The sequence below is a fragment of the Porites lutea genome, chromosome 10 (genome assembly GCF_958299795.1).
Source record: "Porites lutea chromosome 10, jaPorLute2.1, whole genome shotgun sequence".
NCBI classification, from domain to species: Eukaryota; Metazoa; Cnidaria; class Anthozoa; order Scleractinia; family Poritidae; genus Porites; species Porites lutea.
In genome coordinates this window covers 32,535,745-32,548,449 of record NC_133210.1, presented here as the reverse complement: position 1 = coordinate 32,548,449, position 12,705 = coordinate 32,535,745, and the positions used below count along the sequence as shown (strand labels likewise).

At 43.9% G+C, this 12,705-nt stretch overlaps 1 protein-coding gene across 1 annotated transcript in view; it reads right to left on the bottom strand.

Annotated features, from left to right (window-relative positions):
* LOC140949767 (uncharacterized) overlaps positions 1–12,705 on the bottom strand; it is a 56,006-nt gene that overhangs the window by 20,791 nt on the left and 22,510 nt on the right. The window contains exons 29-43 of the mRNA XM_073398905.1: positions 12,121–12,576; positions 10,392–11,630; positions 9,921–10,043; positions 9,396–9,776; positions 8,723–9,136; positions 8,034–8,417; positions 7,658–7,922; positions 6,710–7,269; positions 5,694–6,239; positions 5,163–5,507; positions 3,801–4,800; positions 2,871–3,163; positions 1,320–2,663; positions 539–964; positions 156–290 (exon numbers count right to left, since the gene is read on the bottom strand). Of these exons, the coding sequence (XP_073255006.1) occupies positions 156–290; positions 539–964; positions 1,320–2,663; positions 2,871–3,163; positions 3,801–4,800; positions 5,163–5,507; positions 5,694–6,239; positions 6,710–7,269; positions 7,658–7,922; positions 8,034–8,417; positions 8,723–9,136; positions 9,396–9,776; positions 9,921–10,043; positions 10,392–11,630; positions 12,121–12,576 (7,911 nt within the window). The remainder of the gene's footprint in view (positions 1–155; positions 291–538; positions 965–1,319; positions 2,664–2,870; positions 3,164–3,800; positions 4,801–5,162; positions 5,508–5,693; positions 6,240–6,709; positions 7,270–7,657; positions 7,923–8,033; positions 8,418–8,722; positions 9,137–9,395; positions 9,777–9,920; positions 10,044–10,391; positions 11,631–12,120; positions 12,577–12,705) is intronic.

Here is a 12,705-nt window from a genome sequence, read left to right as displayed (position 1 = left end):
TATGTTGAGTTCGTTAAAATAAGTTACGACAATAAACGCCTCTCTCTTTTAAACGCCTCCCATCTATTTAACGCCCCCACTTGGACCCCAAAAATTAAATAAACGCCCCGGGCGTTTATTAGATCATTTACGGTAAACAAGGAGCATATACAAACCTTCCAAACATATAACGCCAGCTCTGCATATTTCACAAACTGAACGATTTGTATGATTGCCAAAGGAACCAGGTCTGCAAATTTCGCACGTCTCATTGAAATTTAATCCCTTGGCGCCATCCTTATGTCTGTAACCTGTTAATAAAGCGATTTAAAGGTTATCTCTTTTTTGTTTTACCACAAAATAGAGAGAAAAAAATGATGGCGACGGAAACGTTTTTTCCATTTTCAAGGAAGAGTAACGTGTGGACGGCTTTAAAAACCGTCAATAAAAATTTTAAATGTAAATGCCGAGAATGTAAAAAGCAAGGATAAAAAAAATTAAACGTACATGTGGAGGCATTTCCAAACGAAAGAGGTAAATGCAAATTGAGAGTACATACCAAGAGGGCAAATCTTGGAGTAACAAGCACCCGCGTCTCTATGTATGGAATCGTTATAGCAGTTATACAATGGGTCGCAATAGTGTCCCTCTGGACAAGGAATGGGCGCGGGTGATGCCTTAGGACAATAATATCCTGCAGGGCAGGGTAGCTGAGTCCGGGCCTTGTCACAGAAATATCCTGCCAGGCACACAGTAGGAGCAGTTCTACCCGGTGGACAGAAAGTGCCATCTTTACATTCATAGCCCCAGAAACTGCTATTGGACAGTGGACAGAAGCGACCGGCAGGGCAGAGGTGACAATCGGAAATGTTTCGCCCTCTGGTAGTATTTCGGAAGGTTCCATTTGGACATGGGATTGGGCTGTCTGTGGCATTAGGGCAGTATTGACCCACTGGGCATGGAACTGTGGTGTAGTCTGAGATACCTGTTGAGAGAGACGGAAGTATGTAGATCAATTTTATAAACACTTGGTAATAAGGTCGTCACCTAAACAAATTTCTACTGAAAAAGATCAATGACCCCTTTATCGCTTAGCCTTTGACTCATTTATGTCATTGTAGGCCGCAGTTGCTATAGGTCTTCCCCGACCCTCCCGTGAAGTAATGTATGGCATTAAGGGCGGTTACGTCACACGCAAGCAACTACTTTGACCTCCATTATTTTAAGACCCAGATGTTAGGTCAGGTGTGATTTGCATCCTCTTCCTGTGGTTTCAGAGTGTAACGCTTTACTAACTAATCTAAAAGGCGGCATGCTTTGTTAAGGGATCAACCTCTTACCTTCATACCAGCAATAGTAACCAGCAGGACAAGGATGACAAAAACTGATATCAGTTGCACCAGACACGTTATTAAACGTGTACAACGGACAAGGCCTTTTTGTATCATTAAAGGGACAATAGTGTCCCTTGGTACAGTCCTCAGGGATGGAGCTTCCCGGGCTGCAGATCTTGCCAGCGGGGCAGGTTTGACACTCTGACTTTGAACGTGCTCTCTTGTATGGGATCACCAATCCTGGTTCACACTTTAGAGGTTCATGAGTTCCAGCTGGACAATAGTAACCAACTGGACATTCATCACCGATAGTCTTGTTGGAGCCATCTGGGGTTGGCGTTGGATTTCCAATGTAACATAAGTAACCTGCTGAGCAGTTATCAGCAATCACACCAAGTTGACAGTAATGTCCAACATCGCACGGCTTGCACTGATCCACATCACTGAGCTTGGAAGCATTTACATCTGTAAATGTTCCATTAGGACACACAACTGGTGTATGGGTACCGTTTGGACAGTAATGATGACCTGGGCAAGGTATTGGACTGGAAGTGTTTCCTCGGCAGTAATAACCCTCTGGACAAACATCGCATGATGACTGATGAATTCTTTCTTGATAGGTCCCTGGATTGCAGCCGTATGGGTTAGCTGTGCCATTTGGACAGTAATGTCCTGTTGGGCATTGGAAGCGACTAGGATATGGTGTGCGAATGTCTTCTTCAGCTGGACAGTAGTATCCTGCAGCACAGTGACTTGTTGCAACAAGCAGACCTGGCTGAAAGCAATACTTTCCTCCAGTACAAGGTAAACAATCATTGCGAGACTTGGCACCAGGGTAGGGTCTGAGAGTTCCTTCTGGGCACATGGTGCCATTTGTTGTTCCTTCCTCGCAGTAATATCCAGGAGGACAGGGCCCGTTGTAAGCATCACTTGTGTCATTTGGAGCATCAAAACTTGCCCCACCTCTGCAAAGGTATCCTGCCCGACAAGGACCTGTGACATTTGCTTGTCCAGGAAGTTCACAGTACTGGCCAGGAGGACAAGGAAGACACTCATTGAGATACTTTCGATATCTGTTGGGTTGATAGGTTCCGTGTGGACATGGATTACCATTAGGTAGTTTAATACTGCCTGGGCAATAGTGACCAGGAGAGCATGGTACGGGGTGTATTATAGTCGTATTTGGACAAGTGTAGCCAGCCAGACACTCATAGCATTCATCAAGGCCTTCAATTGGACCATAAGTACCTATCGGACAGGGCTTCTCAACTGCTGTTCCCTTAGGACAGAAATGTCCTTGGGGACACACGTTTCCTTCATAACCATCTGTTGGCCGTGGGGTAGTCGAACCTTGAAGGGAAAACAACAAAAATAAATAAACTAAGTCATTTAATAACAAAAAATACAACAATCAGATATTACATTCTCATTTTTGTTTGAGGCGCAATGGCGTACTTGGTCTTTACCAAACACATTACCATCGCTTTACCAAATTGATTTTTAGACTTTTCTCGAACATTTGTCACACTTCTCTTAGTACGTTGTACACTAACTTACCCAAGATACAAACAAAGCCGGGATCGCATTCTCTCTCCTGAACAATGGTGGCATTTGGATCACAGTAATATCCTGGGCTGCAAGGCTTGCAGTCTGAAACATTCTGATTCCTCTTCGAGTTTGCGAAGGAGCCTCGTGGACAGGGCGTGGGAATGTAGCTTCCCTCAGGACAGTAGTGTCCAATCGGGCATTCTGCATAAGCTGGGTTAGGAACTGTGGCATTGCCACTGCAATAGTATCCAGGAAGACACAATCCTTCTGGTTTTGATAATCCTTCTGACTGACAATAATACCTACAAAAAACGTGTAAAAAAACCGTGTCACCATCTCATCTTTATCACATGTAAGGTTTGTTTCAATCTGCTTTAGGGAGCAAATTGTCTGGTCACGATCGCCCTTTAAGTATTGATAAAGAAAAGAGCCCCACGAGCCTTCAGTTTTACTTATTCCTTATGGCATAGAACAAGTGGCTAAGCCCAACTGATGGGATGTTTACAACAGACACCTAACTTGACATTTTAGATGAAGCAACTAACAATATTGCCACTGTGCCTTGTGTGACAATGTATATTTCATTCTAGTGTACTTAGTTCAGCGCGAAACCAAATTGAAATAAATAGATGGTTAAGCTGGGCTTTGGTTCATCGCTTCCTTTTATATGTGAGTGGATAAAAACAACGAGAGGAAAGAATTTAGAGAAACAAAAACACAACAGGAAAGCACAGGGATATTTCTAAGGTGCTATTTATAATGCTCTATTTTGGTTTTCACATTTGAAATTCAACTTCGTCGTCGTGAAATCATTCACATATACATGCATCAGGAATAGTTTTATATGACACCACTGCTTTCGTCTATTTTACAGCTGATTTCTGTAGTTTGGTTAAGCTTTATGTTGGGCAGTCCAAAGAGCGAAGGAGTTCATCTTACCTGGGTGGACAGTCAGTGCACTGGTCAGCTCTTTCAAGCTGAGTCTTGTTACTCCACGTACCAGTAGGACACTTGTACTGAGTAGAAAAAGATGTCCCTGGGGGACAGAAGTGCCCTGTTGGACACTCATATCCTGTTAAATTGCTCACAGCAACATTAGTGTTATCACAGTAGTATCCTGGTAGGCACTCATCGCACACATGTGAATATTGGTCACTTTCATATGTGCCATTTGGACAGCGCTTTGGCAGTGGTGAGCCCTTGGTACAGAAGTGTCCTACAGGGCATGGGTGTGCATTTGGACTTGACACTTTCTGTCCGGGAGGACAGAAGTAACCTAAGTCACACAGACCGTCAGGATAGCTAAGACCACTGCCATTGCAGTACATGCCAGCAATACATTCTATGCACTGAGATTCATTCTCCTTCTTTTTGCCTGGCAAATAAAAGCCTGGTTGGCACGGTTGAGGCTCAGGTGATCCTAATGGACAATAGTGCCCTTCTATGCATTCAATCTGGCGCCTAGAACTGGACCCCAGAGGACAATAATACCCTGGGTCACACTTTCCAGTGGGTGAATAAAGACCATCTGCCTCACAGAAATATCCAGGTGTACATTTCGTCATATTGTAAGACCCTTGTGGGCAGTAGTGACCCTGTGTACAGCGCGTGGCACTTGGCGCAGCTTGCTCATTTCCTCCAGGACAATAGAAACCAGCACTGCAACTGTTTGTAGGTTTGTCATTTCCATAGCCCAGGCAGTAGTAACCTGGATCACATGGCAAACAATCCAATGACGAGTTTCCTCTTGTTTTGGGATTGTACGTGCCTGGCTTGCAGGGTTTGTGGTATGGGTTGGGTGTCCCTTCAGGGCAGTAATGGCCAGTTGGGCAATCATTACCGATGTATGTTGTTGAGTTAGCGTAGCAGTAGAAACCCGTTGGACATTTCGTACAGCTGCCTTGGCCTTCCATATCTTGGTAAAAACCGGCTGGACAACCTGTCAACAAAAGTCAAATAAACACAGGCTTGGTCTTTCAATATGGACAAGAAAACGCAAAACAAAAATAAACTTCGCAGTTTTATCAAAATTGTTTTGTTGCAGAAGCTGGGAGTGGTAGGCAATTTGAGCCAGAGATTTCCAGGGGTATGTTTTTCTTCCAAAATGGGTTAAAACAATGACTTCGCAAAGCATATGGCATACTTCATGGTTGTCCTCCGCATGAACAGGTTAATCGGGCTTTGCTTGTTTGAGAGTCTCTGCTCTTTTTAGTTGTGTGTAAAGTAAAGGGATAGTTTGTGAGAGAGATGGGAAAGGAATTGTCACCAGGGACCCTTACATTTATTGTCTAAATTGCATACCTTCAAACGTTACACTTCCGGACAAACAGAAATGGCCACGAGGGCAAATATTTCCAATGGTGATGTGAACATAATGGGCGGGGCACTGCGTCAAGTTGGTCATGTATGGCGTTGGTGATGCTGCACCAGAAACACAATAATACCCAGCACTGCAGTTTCCAGTCGGTTCTGTCAAGTTGGTACCTCCACAGTATTTGCCACCAGGACACGGTCTGCAGTCTTGCTCACGCACTAGGTTCTTGTGACTGCTGTAAGTGCCAGCTGGACACTTTTTCCAGTCTCTACCAGTGCCATTTGGACAGTAGAATCCTTCAGGGCAGTGATGCTTGGCAGAACTAGAGTTACCTATTGTAAATCGATAAGAATGTGGGGTCTTTTAAAAGCACTATGTTAAAACCACGTAAAAGTGTGTTCTCGAATATATAATCTGCGTTTTTGCTCCCAATTGATTTTGTAGATCATGCAGCTCCCTTCAAGTAAAAAGAAACCTTCATATAGCTGCAGTGAGAGGATTAGGTGAACGTTACTTACCTGGGATAACAAGTTCTGGTATGCAGTAGAAGCCCTCAGGACATTCAATACACACAGACGATAGCGCCCTTTCAGCAAATGTCCCTGCAGGACAGTCTTGAGGTTCAGCACTTCCTCGAGGACAGTGCTTTCCAGCTGGGCAGCGGAATGGATTGCTGACGTTTTGACCCTTAGGGCAATAATATCCTTCATCACACTCATCCTTTGGTGCAGTCAGACCCCTATCATCACAGTAATACCCTGGTCGGCAATCGGTACAGTCTTCAGCCTTTGTCAGTTTGGTTCCATTGGAATATGTTCCAGATGGACAAGGGAAAGGATGGAAGGTGCCTACTTCACAATAATGGCCTTGAGTGCAAGGGAGTTCTTCACTGCTTGTTGAACGCTCTGGGCAATAGTACCCTAATTTGCAAGGACCTGCCGTTTTCGTCATGCTAGTTTCATTACAGAATTCCCCGCCGGTGCAATTTAAGCACTGATGTTCTGCATGGAGGCCTTTTGAAGGACTGAATGAACCAGCTGGACAAGCTATAGGATGATCGACACCTAAATGAGAAACAAACAACAAAAACAGAAAAAACGTTAAACAAAAACAGCAAAAACAAGCGGAACATCAAAATGCTTACGCAGGAGTGCGGGTTCACTTCCTGAACAGCAGCTGGTAGTCAAGCCTATATGCTACACAACTATCTGGTTCTTTGCTACAAAGCATTCAGTTCTTACAATGCATCCAAACACGTTGCAGTGACCTTAGTGTAGTGTTCGTTTGAAGCAGCAGTGGCAATTGCTCTAGCATTTGATAACTGCATATTTTTACAAGCTACAAAAATCTTGTGCCACTTTCTTAAGTAATAAAAAGTAAAACCAAACCTAATTGTGTTTTGCTAGCACACGCTTTCTGACACTTGGCTCTAGCAACATGCACTTGCTTCCAGTGGCCAGACTAATGGCTACAGTAATTCCCATTAATTTGGTTTTCCTGCAATCACCTGATAACTTTTTACGGTTTGTCATACCTTCTGGACAGTAGTAACCCTCTGGGCAGATATTTGCCTTGTCTCCAAGATTAGGAGTTGTACTATTGGCACCTTCACGGCAGTAATATCCAGCACCACACAGCCTGTTTGGTCTGATAAGTCCCCATTCGTCACAGACATATCGCCCAGTGCATGGCAGACAATCTGCCTGTTCGTCCATCCCAGTTCTGTTGTTAAACGTACCAGGGGGACACTTGAACTCTTCAGCATACCTGGTTCCGTTAGGACAGTAGTGACCTTCAATACAAATGTACTGCCCATACGAGATGACTGGGCCATTGGTGTCATTGCAGTAAAACCCACGGGGGCATATTCTACAGGTTGACTGCCCTGTCTCATTTTGGTAATATCCAGCTTCGCAGGGTTCAGGGTTTGCACTGCCCAAAGGACACTTGTATCCTCGAGGACACTCATGTTGGTGGTCATTTTCAGCCCTTCCAGTGCAATAGTATCCAGGTGCACATTCTGCTGTTGGCACATGGAGCCCACTGCCACCACAGTACCACCCAGGAGTACAATCTTGACAATCAGTGATGTTCCTATAAAAAAAAGGGGGTACAAACACGAATAATGACCACACTAAACATCACTGACCTTTGAGCACTAGTTGGACAGCTGCACTATTTCCATGTGCAAACTGCGACTGTAACCAGTTATGCATCTTGTTAACTCCCTATGTTTGCAATAACTGTATGTATTCATTAAAATTTAAAACTGGTAAGTCGATTTAAGAGACATTAACTGAAAACCTGTCTTTGAGTTTGCAAATGAAAAGCCAGTGTGAACATTTGATATGAATTCCCTTCAGCGGTCTTTAATCGTACCGCTATGTTGTGCAATGTTTAACATTAGCTGAGGAGTGATGAAAAATTCTTATTTTCTCTGTGGAAGAACCAATGTTTGTCAAGTATGGTCTGTAGAACATACATATTTCCTGTGCTGTTCAAGAATGTTCCTATTGGACAGTTTTTGGGTGCAGCACTTCCCAATGGGCAGTAAGTGCCATTTGGACATATATCTCCTGTGTCCCCATCTGTAGGTCTTGCTTGTCTAGCACCAGATGTACAGTAGTAACCAGCAGCACAGTAATATTCTGGCTCGGATAGTTCTTCACGCTGACAATACTTCCCTGGGTCACAACTTATGGGCAACGCTGATCCATTAGGACAGTAATGACCCACAGGGCAACGAGCTGAATGCAAATGAGAGACAATTAGCTCATTAGTAAACTTAATAAATACTCCTGCTCGTTTCCATGACGTAACAAAATCAGTACATCAAACCTTTGGATTCAGATGCCTACCTCCATCAGGAGTTGGCTTTGTGGAGCCATTCACGCAGTACCATCCTCCATAGCAGTCTGCAGTTGGTTTACTTAGTCCGGATCCCTGACAGTACTTTCCAGCAGTACACAGAACGCAGTTAGACTCCTCCGTTTGCCCAGTTAGATTATTAAACGTGCCCTCTTGACAGAGAATTGGAACACTGGTATTCACGGGGCAGTACCTTCCAGATGGACAGATGGTGTCATTGTAGGTAGAGGCTTTGGCAAGACAGAAATATCCAGCTGGACAGAGCTTGCAGTTAGTTTGACCTTCTTTATCTTGATAACTTCCTGCAGGACACTCTGTTGGTAGTGTGGAACCCTTAGGACAGTAATAACCTGTTGGGCAACGACCTCCAAAGCCTACAGGAAAATGCATGAAAGGGTCAGGCCTTGCTTTAACTCCCCATCAAAGCAAGTTTGTTTTAGAAACCCTACAGTGTAATCAATAAATTCAACCTTCTTTCCTGTGGTACTGTTTATTATAATATACAAGATGGTTCTAACGGTTTAAATCATTTTTCAACCATTCGTATGAAACCTCTACAGCATGGCTATGCCATTATTTATTTCTTAGCATTTTACTATATAACACTTGAGGTTTCCTTTTAAATAATCTGCATCCAACATCTCACCAAAGGGGCAAATGCCTTCCGAGCATAGTTTACCTGTATGTAGTCCCAGAATGGAGCAGTTTCCAAGCAAAGAGGTCCCGTTCTCTGAGTTAACAGGATCAGGTTTGTCGACCCCAGATGTACAGTAGTATCCTCCATAACAGTCATCTGTTGGTTGAATGGCATGAAGGTCTCCACAGTACTTCCCTCCTGGGCAGTCCTCACACTGGGTCACCAAGCTAAGGTGTGTTCGGTTACTGTAAGTACCAAGTGGACAAGATTTCCAGTCTAGACCAGTCCTGGCCGGACAATAGTACCCTCTTGGACAGGCATGGTAGCCTGATTGTGGGTCCCCTGAAGTGACATTTTCTGGGATGCAGTAATATCCTGCAGGGCAGTCCTGGCAAGATGACTGTGCTGTAGCATTGGTGAATGATTTAGCAGGGCAGTCTTTTGGAGTGTCGCTTCCTGTATGATAATGGCATCAAAGTTTAACGGGAAATTTAGTCACTAAACATACAAAACCTCTAGTTAATAGACATGGATATTAGGCAGGATTGAAGCCTACACTAGGTTAAAAAACAATTAGAGACGTAAAGGTTCACCTGCTCCCGTTTTAATCTGACAGTTGTCTTACTTGCGAGCACAACTATGGAGATTTAGAAAACGATTGCTACTCCTCTTTCACAATTCACCAAATATTTTAGTAAACTAATTCAATACTTACCCTCAGGACAATGCAAACCAATTGGACATGGTACAGCATTATCCACACGGGATCCAGTTGGGCAGTAATATCCAGCCCTGCAAGGTCCTGTGGGGTACGTCCTCCCTGGTTCAAAGCAGTATGAGCCAGCTGTACAGTTACTACACTGCTCTGCCTTCCAGAGGCCAGTTGCATTAGAATAGGTTCCCACGGGACAATCTTTGGGTGTATGAGTGCCCACAGGACAATATTTCCCAGCTGGACAGACCTCCTGCTGCTTGCTGGTCGAACCTTTGATGCAGAAGTAGCCTTGTTGACACTGTCCTGTTTCATTTGTCCATCCTGCAAACTGACAGTAGTACCCTTCTGTGCATGGTGTGCATTCACTTGAGTTGTGCAGGCCTAAAATGTAAGGAAATTCATAAAATCATTAGAATATGACTGGGCAAATGAATAAACAGGTTATCTCTAAATTGCTTCCAGGTTTAATGAGACGTTGTTCACATCTTAGTAGAACTCTTTGTTATCTGGACTGAGTCAGCTTACCCAGTGCGTTACTGAATGTTCCAGGTGGACAAAGTTCTGGTTCATCTGTTCCTTCAGGACAGTATCGTCCCTGTGGGCATACATTTGCATCATTTCCTTGGTTGGGCGTAGCAGAAGTTGCACCTGAACAAATAATAACAAACAAGTTTTATATTCCAGTGGTGAGCAAGAGGCATTTACCAGACGGATGACTACTTTACTGTATTAAGAAACACCAGAAATCCTAAGCAATAGTGTAAGAGTTTGTCGAAAGTGAAGTCCTTTGTCTTAGCTTTGTCTTGCAAACTATATGATTGGCTAGAATGCTTCATAACATTTTCTCTACCAATTACCAGAAGACCAATATCAATTTTGGCGTTTTCCTGGGCTTAACGCTGCTTCAAGTTCTGATTGGTTTGCTATGATTGTCTACAAGTGGTTTTGTGACAATCAATTCAAAATCACCTTTTGGAACAAAGACAAATCATGTACCTTTCTTGCAGAAGAAACCAGAGCTGCAAAGTGTGCGTGGATAAGTCAGACCAGATTCACCACAATAATAACGAGGAAGACATGGTGTACATTCAGTCTGACTGGCACGGCCTGTTAAGTTGTTAAAGGTCCCAATGTTGCATGGAAATTCTTCAGCAAATCGAGTACCATTTGGGCAATAGTATCCTTCAGGGCACAGGTATAAGTTGTAGTTCTCTACTCCGCCATACGTCGCATTGCAATAGTATCTTTCAGGGCATTCCTTGCAGCTGTCTTGCTTAAGTTCATCTTGGTATTTGCCAGATTCACATTTTGTAGGACTACCGACTCCTGCAATACACTTATGTCCCAGTGGACAAACATATAAAGATGGAGTGCCAACTGACTGCCCAGGTGGACAATAGTATCCAGCCGAACACCGCCCATCAGGGGCAGCAAGACCAGATGTATTACAGAATAAGCCATCAGTGCACGGTACACATGCACTTGAGTTAGTTGCACCATCTCCACCATAGTATGTTCCTGGATCACATGGGAAGGGGTCTGTTGAACCCTCAGGGCAGTAATTCCCAGGTGGACATTTACCACCAGTTTCACCAGTAGGTGTTGAGCTGCTTGCCTTAAGCTTACAATAATAACCTGCACTGCAATTTCCTTTGGGTTCGCTGAGCCCTGCCACATCACAAAACTTTCCTCCGTCACACTCCTTTGGATACGCTGACCCTTCTGGACAGTAATAGCCTGGTTGGCATCGGCCACCATGTGTGGTGGTCATGTTGGATGTTGCACTTCCGTTACACCACCATCCTGCACTACAGAGGCCTGTAGGCCATGAATTGCCATCACCTTCACAGTAACTACCTGGAACACAAGGAACGCATGATGCACTTGTTGATTGTCCAGTCAAGTTGTTGTATGTTCCAGGCTGGCATGGGAACTCATAAGGCTGTGTGGTGTTGACTTGACAGTAATGACCACTGGGACAGGTAAAATTAAGGTAAGTGACTGTGCGTCCTAGACAATAATACCCAGCTGGGCAAGGTTTGCACTCCTTCTGGCCACTCTCGTCATTGTAGGTACCTGCAGCACAGTCTCTGGGTACATTGGAACCCCCTATACAGAATGTTCCTGGAGGACAGATGTTGCCAATACCAGTGTATTGCCCCAAGAAGGTTGGATTGGGACACGAACTGTTACTCACATTGTACCCATCAATGTAAGGCTTCCGCACAGATACACCTACAAACAAATAAAAACAACAATTTGGCATATAATTAAAGTTCAATTTATAATAAATCACTGTAACATAAAATATCAATATCAATATGCAATCAGTTCCTCGAATTTCACTTCCAGAGTTGATTTTGGGAGGAGTACAGACCACTTCTATTTTTGGGTCTTTGGGTCAAGGACACTTTTCTGCGTTTATCTATGTGGTGCAAAATGAGTTAAGGGATAATGCAACTACAGTGAAACCTGCATTAGGTGGATACTCGTGGCACCTTCGCTGGTGTCTGCTTAATAGAGGTGTCTGCTAAATACAGGTTCGTGTTACTTAAAATATGAGAAGGAACATTTGAAACATACTGAGCTATTAATCTGCTTAATGCGTTGTGCCTGCTTAATGCGGGGTCCACTAAAAATACGTTTCACTGTATGATAGTAATGGCATTCGTAAAGAAGATAACCAAGTCAACAACTAAAATATTTCTGAACATAAATCGCTTACCTATGGTGCAATAATAACCAGGTGCGCAGGAATCTGTTGGAGATGTAAGATTCCTTCCATCACAGTATTTACCAGGATCACAGTCCATGCATTGCTTTTCCATGTACAACCCAAACCTGTCGCTGTATGTCCCGGCTGGGCAAGAACGCCAATCAAGACCTGTTCCCTCTGGACAGTAGTAACCTCTTGGACAGATGCGGTATCCAATAGATTCATTTCCCGCCAGTTCAAGTGGGAAGCAATAGAATCCCTCGGGACATGGATCACACTTATGTCTTCCCGATGAGTTTGCAAATGATCCTGCAGGACACGGCTTAGGTAAGGAACTTCCTACGGGACAGTGGAAACCAATTCGGCATTCAAAAGGGTCTTGTACTGATGAACCTGTTGGGCAGTAGGAGCCATTCTTGCAGGGACCAGATACATCAGGTCGTCCTGGTGTGGCACAGTAAAAACCTGCAATAATAAATTAAGCAAATCACTGAGGTCCACGTGAGCATTCAGTAAAAACGTCTGAGCAGTAATTCCATGTAATAGTATCATTCTCTAGAAGGTGGCTGGAATCTTAGCAACTTTTGAAAGAGA